We start from the raw sequence: 17,924 nt of genomic DNA on the forward strand, positions 1-17,924 counted from the left end.
GAGTATCTAAAGGAGCAGCTAGGACAGCCAGTGCTGGTGGCATGGCAGGGCATGCCAGAGCAGGGCTAGGGGCGGTGTGGCCAGGCCAAAGTGATGACTGCAGCCCTTCAGCGTATTTAATATAAACCCAGTAAAGAGCTGCAATACCCTGTGGGTTTACATTTAGCCCCCCCTCCTCTACTCTCTCCGCTGCAGGAGGAGACCACATCAACACTCACGCCAAGGTGCTGTTCAGTAGGGTACACCGCAGCAAAAAGCTTTGCAACTACTGGACATGACCCAGTACTGCTTTCCTCCCGTTCTCACCCTCAAAAATAAACCATCCAGGTTCAAATTGGTTTCAAACTGATAACACCACTAAAAGCGGAATCGTTGCAATCACTCAGTGTGTGGCCATTGGTTACTGAATGGATCTTATTCTGGAATTTCCTGAGACTGTCCGCAGTAGGTCAATGGGAAAACATGTATTAACACTAAAAGCAGTTTGCCAACAGAGCAGTGCGGGGGGGGGGGTTACAAACACATAGGAATCATGAAAGCGCTGCTGGTTGACCTGAACACAACTCACTCTCTCGGATGTTCTCCCATGTCCACTGGTCGTTCTTGAAGAAAGGATGCCTCTTGATCTCATCCACCCCGTTACGACCCAGTCGCACCTCCCTAGTAACAGGGAATCAGAACAAGGTACCGTTTAGTCATTCTGCAATCCACTGATAATGTCCATTGTTATACAGAGTCTATGGCTTTGAAACGAACTCTGAACACAGGAAGTGAAAGCTTTAGACGTGATTGATAGCTCTTCAGAAGAACACAGCTTGATGTCTGACTGATTACTAAGTCTAATCAAGTCAATGAGTTCATGACACTAGTCCCTTTCCATCTACTTGTCAACTAGGGAAATCATTGGTAAAACATGAATGATTTCTCTAAACAAAACAGTATAAAATCAGGGCTTTCTGCACCACCAGTTTTTATTTCCTAACCGTGCATAAAAATAAAGTCATCATCATCCTCACCTGTCAGTCAGGAAGGCACAAATGAGGTTCTTGGCATCCTTGGAGATGTCGCTGTCTTCAGGGAAGGTCAGTGCGTTCTTGTGGTTCATGATCTTACTGTACGTCCCCACCAACGAGTCAGCGTAGAACGGTGTGTCACCTACAGACACACAAAACCACAGGCAGTGAGGTTAGCTAGTGAACCCAGCCAAGACTACATATTTTCAATGGGGGTTTGCTTAGCCTAAACGTAAACCCTTAACCATTACTCTAGTCTTGAACAAAGTTTGATACCTATACCTTAGCTTCTTCCTTTAGGTTGAGGCAATGTAGGGCTGGGCGATATATTAAGGTATACTGGTATGGATTTTTACAATACCGTCTATAAAAAGGTATTCTGATAGTGTTAAATAAATGAAAAGTTCTACAAATTGGACAACTGTCAGTTTTGTCCTAGTTCAGTTGAGTATAAAACAATCAGAATGGAGGAAGCCCATTAGAATCATTTGTTGCCATACTAACTACTAAAAATATTTTTCAAACTTTTTTTGGTCTCTATTTTATTTTTATTTAACCACGCAAGTCAACTAAAAACAAATTCTTATTTACAATGACGGCCTACCAAGAGGCAAAAGGCCTCCTGTGGGGACTGGATAAAAAACATTAAGTAAACACGATTTGCTACAAGTAGCCTATGTGTGAAACAAGATGCAGTAAAGGAGCAACAAGATAGTATCCTTTCCAACTTCATCTTTTCATAGTATGGATTCATGGCGTGATGATTACACAATATGACAAAACAAGGGGAAGACGTTATGTACTACCAGAGTCAAATAAGAGAGGGAATATAGAAGACTATCCTCAATGGTATTTTTGCTGCCTGTAAATGAATGGGAATACTCTGCTTCAGAACTACAATAGGGGTTCAAATTGTACGACCAGTTTGTTTCTGATTGTAACAGCGTGAAAAAAGGTCTCTTATTGCGACTCACCGACAAGCATCTCATATAGGAAGACTCCCACGGACCACCAGTCACACTCCCGGCCATAATATCCATCTCCTCCCTGGGATTTTAGTACCTCTGGCGAAATGTAGTCTGGAGTTCCCACTGCTGTGTCGCATCGGACCATACCGTCCTGAAAGAGCATTAATCTTAAACGACTATATTTATAAACTCTGCTGTGTCGCATTGTTCAAAGCGTATACGCTCTAAAATACATAAGCATTCATAGTTCAAGAAAACAAACCAATTGTAGGCCTAAGTGCTGATACAGTGCCTTCAGAAAGTATTCATACCCGTTGACTTATTCCACATTTTGTTGTAATTACTGCCAGAAATCAAAATTGATTAAATTGATTTCTCTCACCCATCTAAACACAATACCCCATAATGAGAAAGTGAAAACATGTTTTTTATTTTTTACAGAAATCTAATTTATTCACAACTCTTTGTCAATACTATGTAGGAAGTACATTTGGGGCAGATTAAAGCTTCAAGTCATCTTGGGTATCTCTCTGCATCAGCTTTGCACATCTGGATGGAGATATTCTTCCTTGCAGATTTTCTCAAGCTCAGTTAAGTTCAATAGGGTAAGGCAGGAACAGCAATCTTCAAGTCTTTCCACAGATTTTCAAATTAAATTTAAGTCTGGGCTTTAGCCAGACTCAAGGACGTTCATATTCTTGTTCTTAAGCCAGTACAGAGTTGCACTGGCTGTATGCTCGGTGTCATTGTCCTGTTGGAAAAAAAATCTACAACCCAGTCTAAGGTCAATTGCACCCTAAAGCAGGTTTGCCTGTATTTGGCACCATTCATTGTTCACTCTATCCTAACCAGTGGCTGCCACCACCATGCTCCACGGTAGGGATGGTGTTAACAGGTGATGAGGTATGCCTGGTTTTCACCAGACAAAGCGGTTTCCATTCAAGCCAAAGAGTACATTTTTTTGTATCATCAGACCACAGAATATTTTGACTTATGATCTCAGTGTCTTTTACGTGCCTTTTTCTCAGGAGCAGCTTCCGCCTGACCACTCTCCCATAAAGCCCAGATTGGTGAAGTTCTGCAGAGACTTTTGTCCTTCTGGCAGTTTCTCCCATCTCAGCCAAGGAACTCTTTAGTTCTGTCAGATTGGTCAATGGGTTCTTGGTCACCACCCTGACCAAGGTCATTCTTGCCTGGTTGCTCAGTTTGGTTGGCCAGCTCTAGGCAGAGTCTGGGTAGTTCCATAATTTGTTCAATTTCCCCAATGATGGAGACCACTGTGCTCTTGGAAACTTTCAACACTCTAGAAATAGTTTTATAACCTTCCCCAGATATAAGAATTGTGATGAGGCAATCTGAGATCTACGGACAGTTCATTGGACGTCATGGTATTGTTTTTGCTTTGACATGCACTGTCAACTGGGACCTTAGACAGGTGTGTTTCTATCCAAATCATGTCCAACCAATTGAATAGGCAACAGGTGGACACTTTGTAGTGATCAACAATGATCAAAGGAAATGTGATACAGTTGACACTCAATTTGGAGTGTCATACAAAGGTCTGTGAATACTTATGTAAATTAGATAGACACATTTCATTTTCATTAACATGTTTTCACTGTCATTATGGATCATTGTGTGTAGATGGGTGAAGAAAAATGTGGAATAAGTCCAGGGGTATGAACACTTTCTGAAGGCACTGTATGTAAGATGAAGAATGATAAGTAAATGTGTTAAAAGTTGGAAATACTGATAAACCATCACCAAGATGAATTAAATAGAGCATTTGGAAGCAGCAAACAGTTTAAACTCTTAAACAACAGTCTACTCTACAGGGTGATAGTGTCAACTAACTTCTCATTATCAGTCACGGTGCGTTGGAAGGCTAGTGTGATAGCTACCTTGTTCATTTTCATACAGGTCCCAAAGTCTGCCAACTTCAAGTGGCCTGCTTTGTCTAGCAACATGTTATCAGGCTTCACGTCCCTGAAAGACATAAAAAGACACTTAAGGGATAATCAACAAGAGGCTATGCGTACTCTATATCATCGACTGTATCCTTATGTAATACATGTATCACTAGCCACTTTAAACTATGCCACTTTGTTTACATACTCATCTCATTTGTACATACTGTACTCGATACCATCTACTGTATCTTGCCTATGCTGCTCTGTACCATCACTCATTCATATATCCTTATGTACATATTCTTTATCCCCTTACACTGTGTACAAGACAGTAGTTTTGGAATTGTTAGTTAGATTACTTGTTATTACTGCATTGTCGGAACTAGAAACACAAGCATTTCGCTACACTCGCATTAACATCTGCTAACCATGTGTATGTGACAAATAAAATTTGATTTGATTTGATTTAATGAATGACGTGGGAGATGTCTTCCACGACGCGCTAGCGGAGTGGAACTGACCTTCAATGGAGTTGCATTAGTTTCCAGAGAACGCATAAAGCCCTAAGTTGATTGTCCCTTTAATACCATGGCGATAATTTAACACATTTGCCAGTAGAAATTTGTTCATTTTCCACTAGAAATGTGTCCAACATCCACTGGTAACCAAACAAACAGACTTGCTAGTTTAACGAACCAAGCCATCAGTCCTAGCTTGCCATTATAAAATAGAATTAAACAACGGCAATAATGTTTTCAATTAGATTTTGCTTTCAACAGCAGCTCAAACACAGAACATGTAAGAATGAACTATAGCCATTGAATTCTACTGTGCAAATATACCGTGCGTTATGAAATAACGCATGCCCTAGAATGCCCTTCAAGCCAATCAAATGGAGTATTCAACGATGCCATTGTATAAAGTAATTTCTAAAATGGGTGGTTCGAGCCCTGAATGCTGATTGGCTGACAGCCGTGGTATATCAGACCGTATACCACGGGTATGTGACAAAGCATTTATTTTTACTGCTCTAATTACATTGGTAACCAGCTTACAATAGCAATAAGGCACCTCTGGGCTTTGTGGTACATGGCCTATATACCACGGCTAAGGGCTGTTGGCACTCCGCAACCCTTCAGGCCTTATTGCTTAAATAACAAACCAGCAGTTCTTGAACCTAAAACCTGATTATACAAGCAAAGCATTCTCAAACCAACTACAGTACATTAAACAGGTGATTTAAGTTCCTGTCAAGGAGGCTTTAGAAGGGTGGAGAAAACTGCCACTACAGAAAAGAGGAAGTAGAGACACTAGAGCCACCTTTACAATAGAAGAGGAGGAGTCCAGTACCAGTAACAGCAACAGTAGTACCTGTGTATGAATCCCATGGCGTGGATCCCATCCAGAGCCAGCACCACCTCGGCGGTGTAAAAGCGGGCCCACTTCTCGGGGACGTCATAGTTGCTCATCAAGTTGACCAGGTCTCCGCCGGGCATGTACTCCATCACCATGTAGAGGTAACGGTCGTCTTGGAACGCATAAAACAGCTGTGGGGGGGTTAGTGACCAAACATCATTAGGAGGAATGAAGAGGAAAGCAACAAACAAAAAATTAGCATTACAATTGCCTGAATCTCAATCACTGTGCTTCCTTACAGATTATTCCTAGTAGGCAAAGTTGAGAACGAAACTAAGGTGTCGCTATAAACAACTATGCGTTCCATACCTGCACCACCAGGGCGCTGTTAGCAAAGGCCATGATGTCCCTCTCCTCCCAGAAGAAAGCAGAGTCCGACCTCTTGATCATCTCAAACTTGCTAAGCAGCTTCATGGCATACACCTTCATCGTGGCTTTGTGTCTTACCTGGGAGAGAGGAGAGAGTCTAGTTAGGGCGAATGGCTTGCGTCAAGCCAAACCTATAGCCATATAATAATAATATTATATTTCTATATCTGTCTGCACTAGATGTATGAAGGGAAAGCAGACAGACAAAAGTTGATGTGATTCACGCAGGACAAATTAGCATAACCATAATGGCGATCCTCACCAACTGCACTTCTCCAAACGCCCCCCTCCCGATAACCTTGACCACCTCATAGTCCTCTGCTTTCATCCGCAGGTCCCGGATCTTACTGATGGTGTCCTTATCTAAAGAAGAGAAGTGGAGAGATGACATTAAAAGGAAACTTGTTAGGAATGGGTAGATTAGTAAATTACTGAAGGGACTTTGTCCACCGCATCAGGCAGAGAATAGAAAAATAACACAAAATTAAAACAGCAGATGAAAATCTGTAATAATAACATCACTAGATATCTGAAGTACAGGTACCATTGAACTTGGATGTTACATAGACACCAGTTAACATTGACCAGTGATCCATGCCTCAGGACTATCTGGCCTGATGACTCCTTGCTGTCCCCAGTCCACCTGACGGTGCTGCTGCTCCAGTTTCAACTGTTTTGCCTGCAGCTATGAAACCCTGACCTGTTCACCGGACGTGCTACCTGTCCCAGACCTGCTGTTTTCAACTCTCTAGAGACAGCAGGAGCGGTAGAGATACTCTGAATGATCGGCTATGAAAAGCCAACTGACATTTACTCCTGAGGTGCTGATCTGTTGCACCCTCGACAACCACTGTGATTATTATTATTTGACCCTGCTGGTCATCTATGAACATCTTGGCCATGTTCTGTTATAATCTCCACCCTGCACAGCCAGAAGAAGGACTGGCCACCCCTCATAGCCTGGTTCCTCTCTAGGTTTCTTCCTAGGTTCTGGGCCTTTCTAGGGAGTTTTTCCTAGCCACCGCGCTTCTACATCTGCATTGCTTGCTGTTTGGGGTTTTAGGCTGGGTTTCTGTACAGCACTTTGTGACATCAGCTGATGTAAGAAGGGCTTTATAAATACATTTGATTGATAGATTGATCCTTGACATGCTTTCTACATTTGGGTTGCATACAGTTGAGAGAGATATTCATACCATCCCAGGTTGTGTTTTTTTCTGTCAGACAAAGCAGTGAAAGAAACCTCTGTCTTTGAGCTGATGGGATTTCTCCACTGACTGCTTTACAGAGTGTGTTACAGTACTGAGAGCCTATCTGGTGTAACAACTCTGGCTTCCCTGCCCTAGGGAAGATAGTATTCAGCCAAATTTGGTCATAGCTGAACAGGAGGGGTAGTTTTTCTATTTGCATGGTTCACAACTGGCACAAGAATGCATGGGAAAAAGGGGGGCTGAATGCAGTGCATCAGAGTTCAATTGATCTAAAAAAAAAAATAAAGCCAAGGACTAGAACTATTAAAATGAGACCATTTTGAATGCAGAGTTGTTTCCCGCAGTTACGGTTTCAGGGTTTCATAACTAAAAGTACATGATTGAGAAGTGATTAAAAAAGTGCGATAAAATTACATTTTTTACAAGTTTTTTTAAACATGGTTTTATTCCCACATGCTTGGACTAAAATATGGAGGGAGAAAATCAAATCACTTGTTTGTACTGTCCGCGGAGATGTTGGCTAATGTGATTGAGTGTAGCCTAGGCATATTGGCTACTGGTCTCATACAGAATATGATTAGTCTACATGTCATGGGTTAGTAGTCTAAGGAGGAGTGCACTAGCAGTACAAAGAGCACAGACCCCCTGAAGGGATGACATTGGCAATCAGCCCTTTCACAAAACAGCTAGCCCATTGCCATAATGTCCTTCAAGGCCTCTCCAACACTGAAAGTACCCAGCAAGACTAACTGAACAAATAGCCTGTGATAGATGTAGCCCCAAGGCTTTACAGTAGCTCGTATTGACCGTTTATTTCCAATATGGGGAACAGTTTGTGAAGAATTGTCCTCATCTATAGTAGATGCTTTACTACCATTGTAGTCACATACAATATATAACCATATTCATAAACTAATGACATACCAAAGTTGCAGACAGTCCTTGTGCTAAAATGCCACAACCTCTAAGTTCCAGTCATACAGACATGGTGGTCCCCCAGTCTGAGGGGGACACCATGTGGGTCACCAGCCACTCATTAAAGCCCTTTTGTTGAGGACACCGAGTAGACTGAGCTGCAGACACAATAGTGCCATGGAATGTATAGAGGCGAGGCGGTGACCCCAAAACAGCCTCCACTCTCTGTCTGCCTGCGTGTGCTCTACAAATATGATGTAAGTGACAGAGATTCTGCACAAAGGGAGGACGACATATGCGGGAGAGGAACCTTGTATAGGCTAGCTACTTACATCTATTCAAGAAGTTGTCGATGCTTTTGTTTTTTCTCAGGGCTGGAAAGTCAAGGTCGTACACCAACGCATCCAAGCCATCCTAGAGAGAACGAAGAGAAGCATTAATAGAAAGCATAGATTTCAAAAACTAAGACCACAACTGGGGCAAATACTCTAACCAGTTCACTACTAGCACTATGTAGCTAGCCTACAGTAGAACTAATACAGTGCCTTGCGAAAGTATTCGGCCCCCTTGAACTTTGCGACCTTTTGCCACATTTCAGGCTTCAAACATAAAGATATAAAACTGTATTTTTTTGTGAAGAATCAACAACAAGTGGGACACAATCATGAAGTGGAACGACATTTATTGGATATTTCAAACTTTTTTAACAAATCAAAAACTGAAAAATTGGGCGTGCAAAATTATTCAGCCCCTTTACTTTCAGTGCAGCAAACTCTCTCCAGAAGTTCAGTGAGGATCTCTGAATGATCCAATGTTGACCTAAATGACTAATGATGATAAATACAATCCACCTGTGTGTAATCAAGTCTCCGTATAAATACACCTGCACTGTGATAGTCTCAGAGGTCCGTTAAAAGCGCAGAGAGCATCATGAAGAACAAGGAACACACCAGGCAGGTCCGAGATACTGTTGTGAAGAAGTTTAAAGCCGGATTTGGATACAAAAAGATTTCCCAAGCTTTAAACATCCCAAGGAGCACTGTGCAAGCGATAATATTGAAATTGGAGGAGTATCAGACCACTGCAAATCTACCAAGACCTGGCCGTCCCTCTAAACTTTCAGCTCATACAAGGAGAAGACTGATCAGAGATGCAGCCAAGAGGCCCATGATCACTCTGGATGAACTGCAGAGATCTACAGCTGAGGTGGGAGACTCTGTCCATAGGACAACAATCAGTCGTATATTGCACAAATCTGGCCTTTATGGAAGAGTGGCAAGAAGAAAGCCATTTCTTAAAGATATCCATAAAAAGTGTAGTTTAAAGTTTGCCACAAGCCACCTGGGAGACACACCAAACATGTGGAAGAAGGTGCTCTGGTCAGATGAAACCAAAATTGAACTTTTTGGCAACAATGCAAAATGTTATGTTTGGCGTAAAAGCAACACAGCTCATCACACTGAACACATCATCCCCACTGTCAAACATGGTGGTGGCAGCATCATGGTTTGGGCCTGCTTTTCTTCAGCAGGGACAGGGAAGATGGTTAAAATTGATGGGAAGATGGATGGAGCCAAATACAGGACCATTCTGGAAGAAAATCTGATGGAGTCTGCAAAAGACCTGAGACTGGGACAGAGATTTGTCTTCCAACAAGACAATGATCCAAAACATAAAGCAAAATCTACAATGGAATGGTTCAAAAATAAACATATCCAGGTGTTAGAATGGTCAAAGTCCAGACCTGAATCCAATCGAGAATCTGTGGAAAGAACTGAAAACTGCTGTTCACAAATGCTCTCCATCCAACCTCACTGAGCTCGAGCTGTTTTGCAAGGAGGAATGGGAAAAAATGTCAGTCTCTCGATGTGCAAAACTGATAGAGACATACCCCAAGCGACTTACAGCTGTAATCGCAGCAAAAGGTGGCGCTACAAAGTATTAACTTAAGGGGGCTGAATAATTTTGCACGCCCAATTTTTCAGTTTTTGATTTGTTAAAAAAGTTTGAAATATCCAATAAATGTCGTTCCCCTTCATGATTGTGTCCCACTTGTTGTTGATTCTTCACAAAAAAACACAGTTTTATATCTTTATGTTTGAAGCCTGAAATGTGGCAAAAGGTCGCAAAGTTCAAGGGGGCCGAATACTTTCGCAAGGCACTGTATATGGTGCAAAGCATGTTACCTGGAGGTTATAGGCTATAACCCAGCTAAAGGCCAAACCGTCACAATAAGCAACCTTGCAAGCAGTAGCCTCAAACTGGCTTAGGTAACAGTGGCCAAGGTTCAGCTAATCACAAACAAAATATCCTAATTCTGTGCCACTTGTAGCTTAAACGGTTATAATGTAATTAAACCGATTAATAGCAGATCTGATGACAGGTTTAAAAGGGTTGCGTTTTATAACTTTATCCGTGTTTAGGGAAATTTGGACTCTATAAAAAAACACCAAGTCACATTCAATTAGAGGGCTAGTGTTACACTACACACAATCACAGCAATGGTGTGACGTCAAACATCTGACTATCTGGTCTTCAACAAAACAATGGACAGAGCCTATTCAGTCATTTGGAACAGCTCATTACCATACTGCAAGATCTCAAAAAAGACCTTAGGATGATGTACATTAGAAACAACTTATCTATGGCCAGCTTAGCCACAGGCATTGGGCGTCACACAGGAATTGAGACTTTATTCAACACCCAGCAGCAACTCCTCAAAACAGCAACTGAAGTAATTGAAGAACCATAAAGCCCTTCATCTGTGGGTCGTGATGATTTCCTGAACTTCTTGGGTCAGGGAGCTCTTCAATGCAAACGTGTCTGGTTGACAGAGTTCCTAACTGACACTCAACTTGGCAGGGCATAGACATTTAGCACCTTAACTCAAATGGATCTAGTATGTGGAAAAGTGTGTAAACGTTGCAGTGACAGACATGTCATGATGAGCTGTAGAGAAAACTAAGGTCATCCATATGATTATATTACTCCAACATGATGATTAACCCCCAATCATCGCCCAGCTGCGAACATAAGGGTCCTCCTTAGAGCCTGGGTCCTGCCCTGCTTGGGAAGAAGTGGCCGGCAGACCAGCAGGATTTAACCTAATCTTCCTTAATCCAGGATGTCTCACACACAGAGGGCAGTGGCACATCACAAAGATCGCAGTTGTAGCCAGGGCCTATAACAGTACATCTATGGTTCAGTTGTATCCAGGGCCTGGCCTATAACGGTACATGTATGGTTCAGTTGTGGCCAGGGCCTGGCCTATAACAGGACATGTATGGTTCAGGTTGTAGCCAGGGCCTATAACAGGACATGTATGGTTCAGGTTGTATCCAGGGCCTATAACAGGACATGTATGGTTCAGGTTGTATCCAGGGCCTATAACAGGACATGTATGGTTCAGGTTGTATCCAGGGCCAGGCCTATAACGGTACATGTATGGTTCAGTTGTATCCAGGGCCAGGCCTATAACAGGACATGTATGGTTCAGTTGTATCCAGGGCCAGGCCTATAACAGGACATGTATGGTTCAGTTGTATCCAGGCCAGGCCTATAACAGGACATGTATGGTTCAGTTGTATCCAGGGCCAGGCCTATAACAGGACATGTATGGTTCAGTTGTATCCAGGGCCAGGCCTATAACAGGACATGTATGGTTCAGTTGTATCCAGTGCCAGGCCTATAACAGGACATGTATGGTTCAGTTGTATCCAGGGCCAGGCCTATAACAGGACATGTATGGTTCAGTTGTAGCCAGGGCCTGGCCTATAACAGGACATGTATGGTTCAGTTGTAGCCAGGGCCTGGCCAATAACAGGACATGTATGGTTCAGTTGTAGCCAGGGCCTGGCCTATAACAGGACATGTATGGTTCAGTTGTAGCCAGGGCCTGGCCTATAACAGGACATGTATGGTTCAGTTGTAGCCAGGGCCTGGCCTATAACAGGACATGTATGGTTCAGTTGTAGCCAGGGCCTATAACAGGACATGTATGGTTCAGTTGTAGCCAGGGCCAATAACAGGACATGTATGGTTCAGTTGTAGCCAGGGCCTATAACAGTACATCTATGGTTCAGTTGTATCCAGGGCCTGGCCTATAACAGGACATGTATGGTTCAGTTGTAGCCAGGGCCTGGCCTATAACAGGACATGTATGGTTCAGTTGTAGCCAGGGCCAGGCCTATAAAAGGACATGCATGGTTCAGTTGTAGCCAGGGCCTATAACAGGACATGTATGGTTCAGTTGTAGCCAGGGCCTATAACAGGACATGTATGGTTCAGTTGTAGCCAGGGCCTATAACAGGACATGTATGGTTCAGTTGTAGCCAAGGCCTATAACAGGACATGTATGGTTCAGTTGTAGCCAGGGCCTATAACAGGACATGTATGGTTCAGTTGTAGCCAGGGCCTATAACAGGACATGTATGGTTCAGTTGTAGCCAGGGCCTATAACAGGACATGTATCGTTCAGTTGTAGCCAGGGCCTATAACAGGACATGTATGGTTCAGTTGTATCCAGGGCCAGGCCTATAACAGGACATGTATGGTTCAGTTGTATCCAGGCCAGGCCTATAACAGGACATGTATGGTTCAGTTGTATCCAGGCCAGGCCTATAACAGGACATGTATGGTTCAGTTGTATCCAGGCCAGGCCTATAACAGGACATGTATGGTTCAGTTGTATCCAGGGCCAGGCCTATAACAGGACATGTATGGTTCAGTTGTATCCAGGGCCAGGCCTATAACAGGACATGTATGGTTCAGTTGTATCCAGGGCCAGGCCTATAACAGGACATGTATGGTTCAGTTGTATCCAGGGCCAGGCCTATAACAGGACATGTATGGTTCAGTTGTATCCAGGGCCAGGCATATAACAGGACATGTATGGTTCAGTTGTAGCCAGGGCCAGGCCTATAACAGGACATGTATGGTTCAGTTGTATCCAGGGCCAGGCCTATAACAGGACATGTATGGTTCAGTTGTAGCCAGGGCCTGGCCTATAACAGGACATGTATGGTTCAGTTGTAGCCAGGGCCTGGCCTATAACAGGACATGTATGGTTCAGTTGTAGCCAGGGCCTGGCCTATAACAGGACATGTATGGTTCAGTTGTAGCCAGGGCCTGGCCAATAACAGGACATGTATGGTTCAGTTGTAGCCAGGGCCTGGCCTATAACAGGACATGTATGGTTCAGTTGTAGCCAGGGCCTGGCCTATAACAGGACATGTATGGTTCAGTTGTAGCCAGGGCCTATAACAGGACATGTATGGTTCAGTTGTAGCCAGGGCCAATAACAGGACATGTATGGTTCAGTTGTAGCCAGGGCCTATAACAGTACATCTATGGTTCAGTTGTATCCAGGGCCTGGCCTATAACAGGACATGTATGGTTCAGTTGTAGCCAGGGCCTGGCCTATAACAGGACATGTATGGTTCAGTTGTAGCCAGGGCCTGGCCTATAACAGGACATGTATGGTTCAGTTGTAGCCAGGGCCTATAACAGTACATCTATGGTTCAGTTGTATCCAGGGCCTGGCCTATAACAGGACATGTATGGTTCAGTTGTATCCAGGGCCTGGCCTATAACAGGACATGTATGGTTCAGTTGTAGCCAGGGCCTATAAAAGGACATGTATGGTTCAGTTGTAGCCAGGGCCTATAACAGGACATGTATGGTTCAGTTGTCCTGTTATAGGCCCTGGCTACAACTGAACCATACATGTCCTGTTATAGGCCCTGGCTACATGTATGGTTCAGTTGTAGCCAAGGCCTATAACAGGACATGTATGGTTCAGTTGTAGCCAGGGCCTATAACAGGACATGTATGGTTCAGTTGTAGCCAGGGCCTATAACAGGACATGTATGGTTCAGTTGTAGCCAGGGCCTATAACAGGACATGTATGGTTCAGTTCTAGCCAGGGCCTATAACAGGACATGTATGGTTCAGTTCTAGCAAGGGTCAGGCCTATACATGGTTCCTTCCTTGGCTTCCCCACGAGTGAGAAGGAACCTTACCCTTCATTATTCTGATTGAGTAGGGCCTAGATGTAATGTCTTATGTTCTATGACTCCTGAGCACAGGACTTTCACCTTTGTCTACCTAGTTGACTTAAACAAGCAATCTGTGCAAAAACAAAACAGATGACACTTCAAGACAAAGGCCCGACCCTCCTTCTGCATCCTAAAGGGTAAAAACAAAACAAAACAAGACATGGTGAATCAGCTGCAGCTCAGACAAGCAGGTGAACCCTCTTAAGTAACTCCTCTGATGGCTATTGATGGTGTAACAGTGTTTGTGGTGGTCATGGCCTCTTTATAGTAGCAGGCATGAAGACTGAAATAACACCTCAGGGAAAGAGATGGAGGAAAGAAAACTAGATATTCAAAGAAGGGGGGCGAGAGTGTAGAGTAAGAAAAATGGGAGAGCTGGCTAGATCAGCCCACCCGTTAGTCATGGCTGAACTGAGGATAGGCATAGATTTCACAGCAGCTCTTCTAAATGGTGGGCTGAGTGTTTCATACAGAGGGGAAAATGGGGCCTTGTATGTGACCATGGTGCAGAGCAGATGAGAAAGCCTATCCCCCTCCTCCCTGCCTGCTGCAGAGAACTCTGGACGGCCGCAGTTCGCATTCCTCAACAGGACTCTACACGTCAGAGTGCTATTTTTAAGTATGTGGCCAAACAAGTTCAACGAAATGCTGAACAAAAATTGTAATTGTACAAAAGTCAAAGTGAGGCAGGCCCCTTCTTTTCAATGCCAACTGTACTGGTTCAGTTTCTTTACCCTTGGCATGATAGTATGACAACTCCACCCGTACTGGTTCAGTTTCATTATCCTTTTCACACCATCAAACCAACTCCAACTGTACTGGTTCAGTTTCATTATCCTTTTCACACCATCAAACCAACTCCAACTGTACTGGTTCAGTTTCATTATCCTTTTCACACCATCAAACCAACTCCAACTGTACTGGTTCAGTTTCATTATCCTTTTCACACCATCAAACCAACTCCAACTGTACTGGTTCAGTTTCATTATCCTTTTCACACCATCAAGCCAACTCCAACCATACTGGTTCAGTTTCCTTACCCTTTTCATGCCATCAGTACTGTTACAGATGTTTATTTTTTCCCAGCTTGATTCTAGACACTATGGTGGATGTGTAACTAAGCCAACACGGTAGAGAACTTGGCTAAGTTCAGTAGTGTGAAAAGGGTATAACAGAGAACCAGAGGTGTGTGGACCCAGCTGCCCTGGGAAGAAACGCGCTCAAGATGTTCTTATAGGCACTTTAGTATTGCCAGTGTAACAGTATAGCTTCCATCCCTCTCCTGGGCTCGAACCAGGAACACAACGACAACAGCCACCCTTGAAGCAGCGTTACCCTTTGCAGAGCAAGGGGAACAACCACTCCAAGTCTCAGAGCGAGTGACGTTTGAAGCGCTATTAGCGCGCACCCCGCTAACTAGCTAGCCATTTCACATCGGTTACACCAGCCTAATCTTGAGTTGATAGGCTTAAAGTCATAAACAGCTGCTGGAAAACGCACAAAAGTGCTGTTTGAATGAATGATTACGAGCCTGCTGCTGCCTACCATCGCTCAGTCAGACTCCTCTATCAAATCATAGACTTAGTTATAACATGATAACACACAGAAAGGCTCTTAGGTCATTAATATGGTCGATTCCGGAAACTCACCTCGAAAACAAGACGGTTATTCTTTCAGTGAAATATGGAACCGTTCCGTATTTTATCTAACGGGTGGCATCCATAAGCACTAGCGACTCCTGTGGTGGGCCGGGCGCAGTGCACGCTAGCCAGGTGCACGGTGTTTCCTCCGACACATTGGTGCGGCTGGCTTCCGGGTTGGATGCGCGCTGTGTTAAGAAGCAGTGCAGCTTGGTTGGGTTGTGTTTCGGAGGACGCATGACTTTCAACCTTAGTCTCTCCCGAGCCCGTACGGGAGTTGTAGCGATGAGACAAGAAGGTAACTACTAAACAATTGGATACCACGAAATTGGGGAGAAAAGGGGGTCAAATTTAAAAATATATATATTTCTTTATTGATTTCATGAACCGTGTTTAAGATAAATATGTTAACATGGGCTATTTGTGGCACTTCTGGGATGCTTATTTGTTTTCATTGCTTTACTGGGAAGCTTAGCAGAAGTAAATATGCTCATGTTATTTAGTACAGGGTGAGCTGCACACAGTGGACTTCCTACTAGGACACACCGCCTCAGTGCTAACAGTATACCCCCAGTTCATAGGCACACGATTACTGTTTACAATGGCTGTAGGACCAGCAGAGGCATTCAGAGAAGTTAGAGGGACATACATTAGGTTACTTACATTGTGTCTACCGACGCCCCTGGTATAATGTACATTTGCTGAAGCATTATGACAACTCAGCAACACAATGGTAGGGATTAAATGAGCTGGGCTTGGGTCATTGATAAATCATTGTCTGAACGCAGCCTTATGATGCTGTGTAAGGATCCAGGAACGCAAATGATTGGGGTGGATCCAACCTCCTTATTAAACGTATTTGATTTCCAAAAGGTATCGAAATAGTCAAAAGTTACACCCACTGTGTTGCAATAATCACGTAGCAAGAATCCTACTAAAGCATCCAGAGATGGCAGAGGGCCAGATATGATGGGTATTTGATTAGGGTCTAGCAGAGAGTCACTGAGCTCTTTAAAATCCAGTTTCAACTGTTCAGAGCTGACCTTCATAATGTCATTAAAACCCACACGGACTATGATAGAATCAATGTCCTGACGTAGTACATTTTGGAGCAGCTTAGTAATGTCATTTACTTAAACTCCGGGATAGGACATTGTTTTTGCACGAGGAACGGTCACATTTTTTACCATGGAGCTGCCCAAAATCACAGCTGGCGAGAAGGACACGGAAATCCACCCACTCCCATGCTTCACGGGATTCAGAGAACCCTTTATGGAGGGGCGAGGGGCAGGATCACTTTAGCTACCTCTGTCCCTAAGCAATTTGAATGTTTAGTCCCAAATGTTAGGCCCAAATTGTAATGATGCCAAACTTACACAAGTGGGAATAAATCGCCCTCCCTCTGCCTCAACATATGCTCTTAGCCGATTGTCTGACCTTCTGTTTAACTATGTTAAATCTGAATTATATATTTTGGGTGATCTTAATCTGGATTTGTTGATGCCAGCTTCTGATAGCTGAAAGATATCTGATTGAGCTGAATCTAGCACCGCTGACAACTGAACCAGCCCGCCCCAAACAAAAACACTCCGAAAACTCAATTTTGACAAACTCCCCTCATAAGTATACAGCCAAAGGATTTTTGCTAGTGATTTCAGTGACCATTGTCCCGTTGTCTGCATAAAAGATGCAAAGCTACCTGAATCTCGCCCTCGCATATTACAAAGAGAAATTATAGGAATTTCATTGAACAACAATTCGTGTCTAATCTGTGATTGTATGAATGAGGGGGGTTGTCATATCTCTGACTCAGATCAGGCTAGGGCGATATATAAACTAAAAGAAACGTCCTCGCACTGTCAACAGCGTTCATTTTCAGCAAACTTAAAATGTGTAAATACTTGTATGAATATAATATTCAACAACTGAGACAAACTGAACAAGTTCCACAGACATGTGACTAACAGAAATGGAATAATGTGTCCCTGAACAAAGGGGGGGTCAAAAGTAACAGTCAGTATCTGGTGTGGCCACCAGCTGCATTAAGTACTGCAGTGCATCTCCTCCTCATGGACTGTACCAGATTTGCCAGTTCTGGCTGTGAGATTTTACCCCATTCTTCCACCAAGGCTCTTGCAAGTTCCTGGACATTTCTGGGGGGGAATGGCCATAGCCCTCACCCTCCAATCCAACAGGTCCCAGACGTGCTCAATGGGATTGAGATCCGGGCGCTTCGCTGGCCATGGCAGAACACTGACATTCCGGTCACGCACAGAACGAGCAGTATGGCTGGTGGCATTGTCATGCTGGAGGGTCATAAGAGGATGAGCCTGCGGGAAGGGTACCACATGAGGGAGGAGGATGTCTTCCCTGCAACGCACAGCATTGAGATTGCCTGCAATGACAACAAGCTCAGTCCGATGATG

The 17,924-nt window shown here is 43.7% G+C and overlaps 2 protein-coding genes across 3 annotated transcripts in view; both read right to left on the minus strand.

Annotated features, from left to right (window-relative positions):
- The window catches only part of LOC139387167 (ubiquitin carboxyl-terminal hydrolase 14-like), a 237,162-nt gene that overhangs the window by 35,927 nt on the left and 183,311 nt on the right, over positions 1-17,924 (minus strand). The window lies entirely within an intron of this gene.
- LOC139386488 (rho-associated protein kinase 1-like) overlaps positions 1-17,924 on the minus strand; it is a 72,921-nt gene that overhangs the window by 28,350 nt on the left and 26,647 nt on the right. For both annotated transcript variants that reach the window (XM_071132057.1, XM_071132056.1), the window contains exons 2-9: positions 8,135-8,216; positions 5,939-6,039; positions 5,617-5,754; positions 5,263-5,438; positions 3,883-3,967; positions 1,988-2,132; positions 1,017-1,155; positions 569-660 (exon numbers count right to left, since the gene is read on the minus strand). In XM_071132057.1, the coding sequence (XP_070988158.1) occupies positions 569-660; positions 1,017-1,155; positions 1,988-2,132; positions 3,883-3,967; positions 5,263-5,438; positions 5,617-5,754; positions 5,939-6,039; positions 8,135-8,216 (958 nt within the window). The remainder of the gene's footprint in view (positions 1-568; positions 661-1,016; positions 1,156-1,987; positions 2,133-3,882; positions 3,968-5,262; positions 5,439-5,616; positions 5,755-5,938; positions 6,040-8,134; positions 8,217-17,924) is intronic.

This window comes from Oncorhynchus clarkii, chromosome 28 (genome assembly GCF_045791955.1).
Source record: "Oncorhynchus clarkii lewisi isolate Uvic-CL-2024 chromosome 28, UVic_Ocla_1.0, whole genome shotgun sequence".
NCBI classification, from domain to species: domain Eukaryota; kingdom Metazoa; phylum Chordata; class Actinopteri; order Salmoniformes; family Salmonidae; genus Oncorhynchus; species Oncorhynchus clarkii.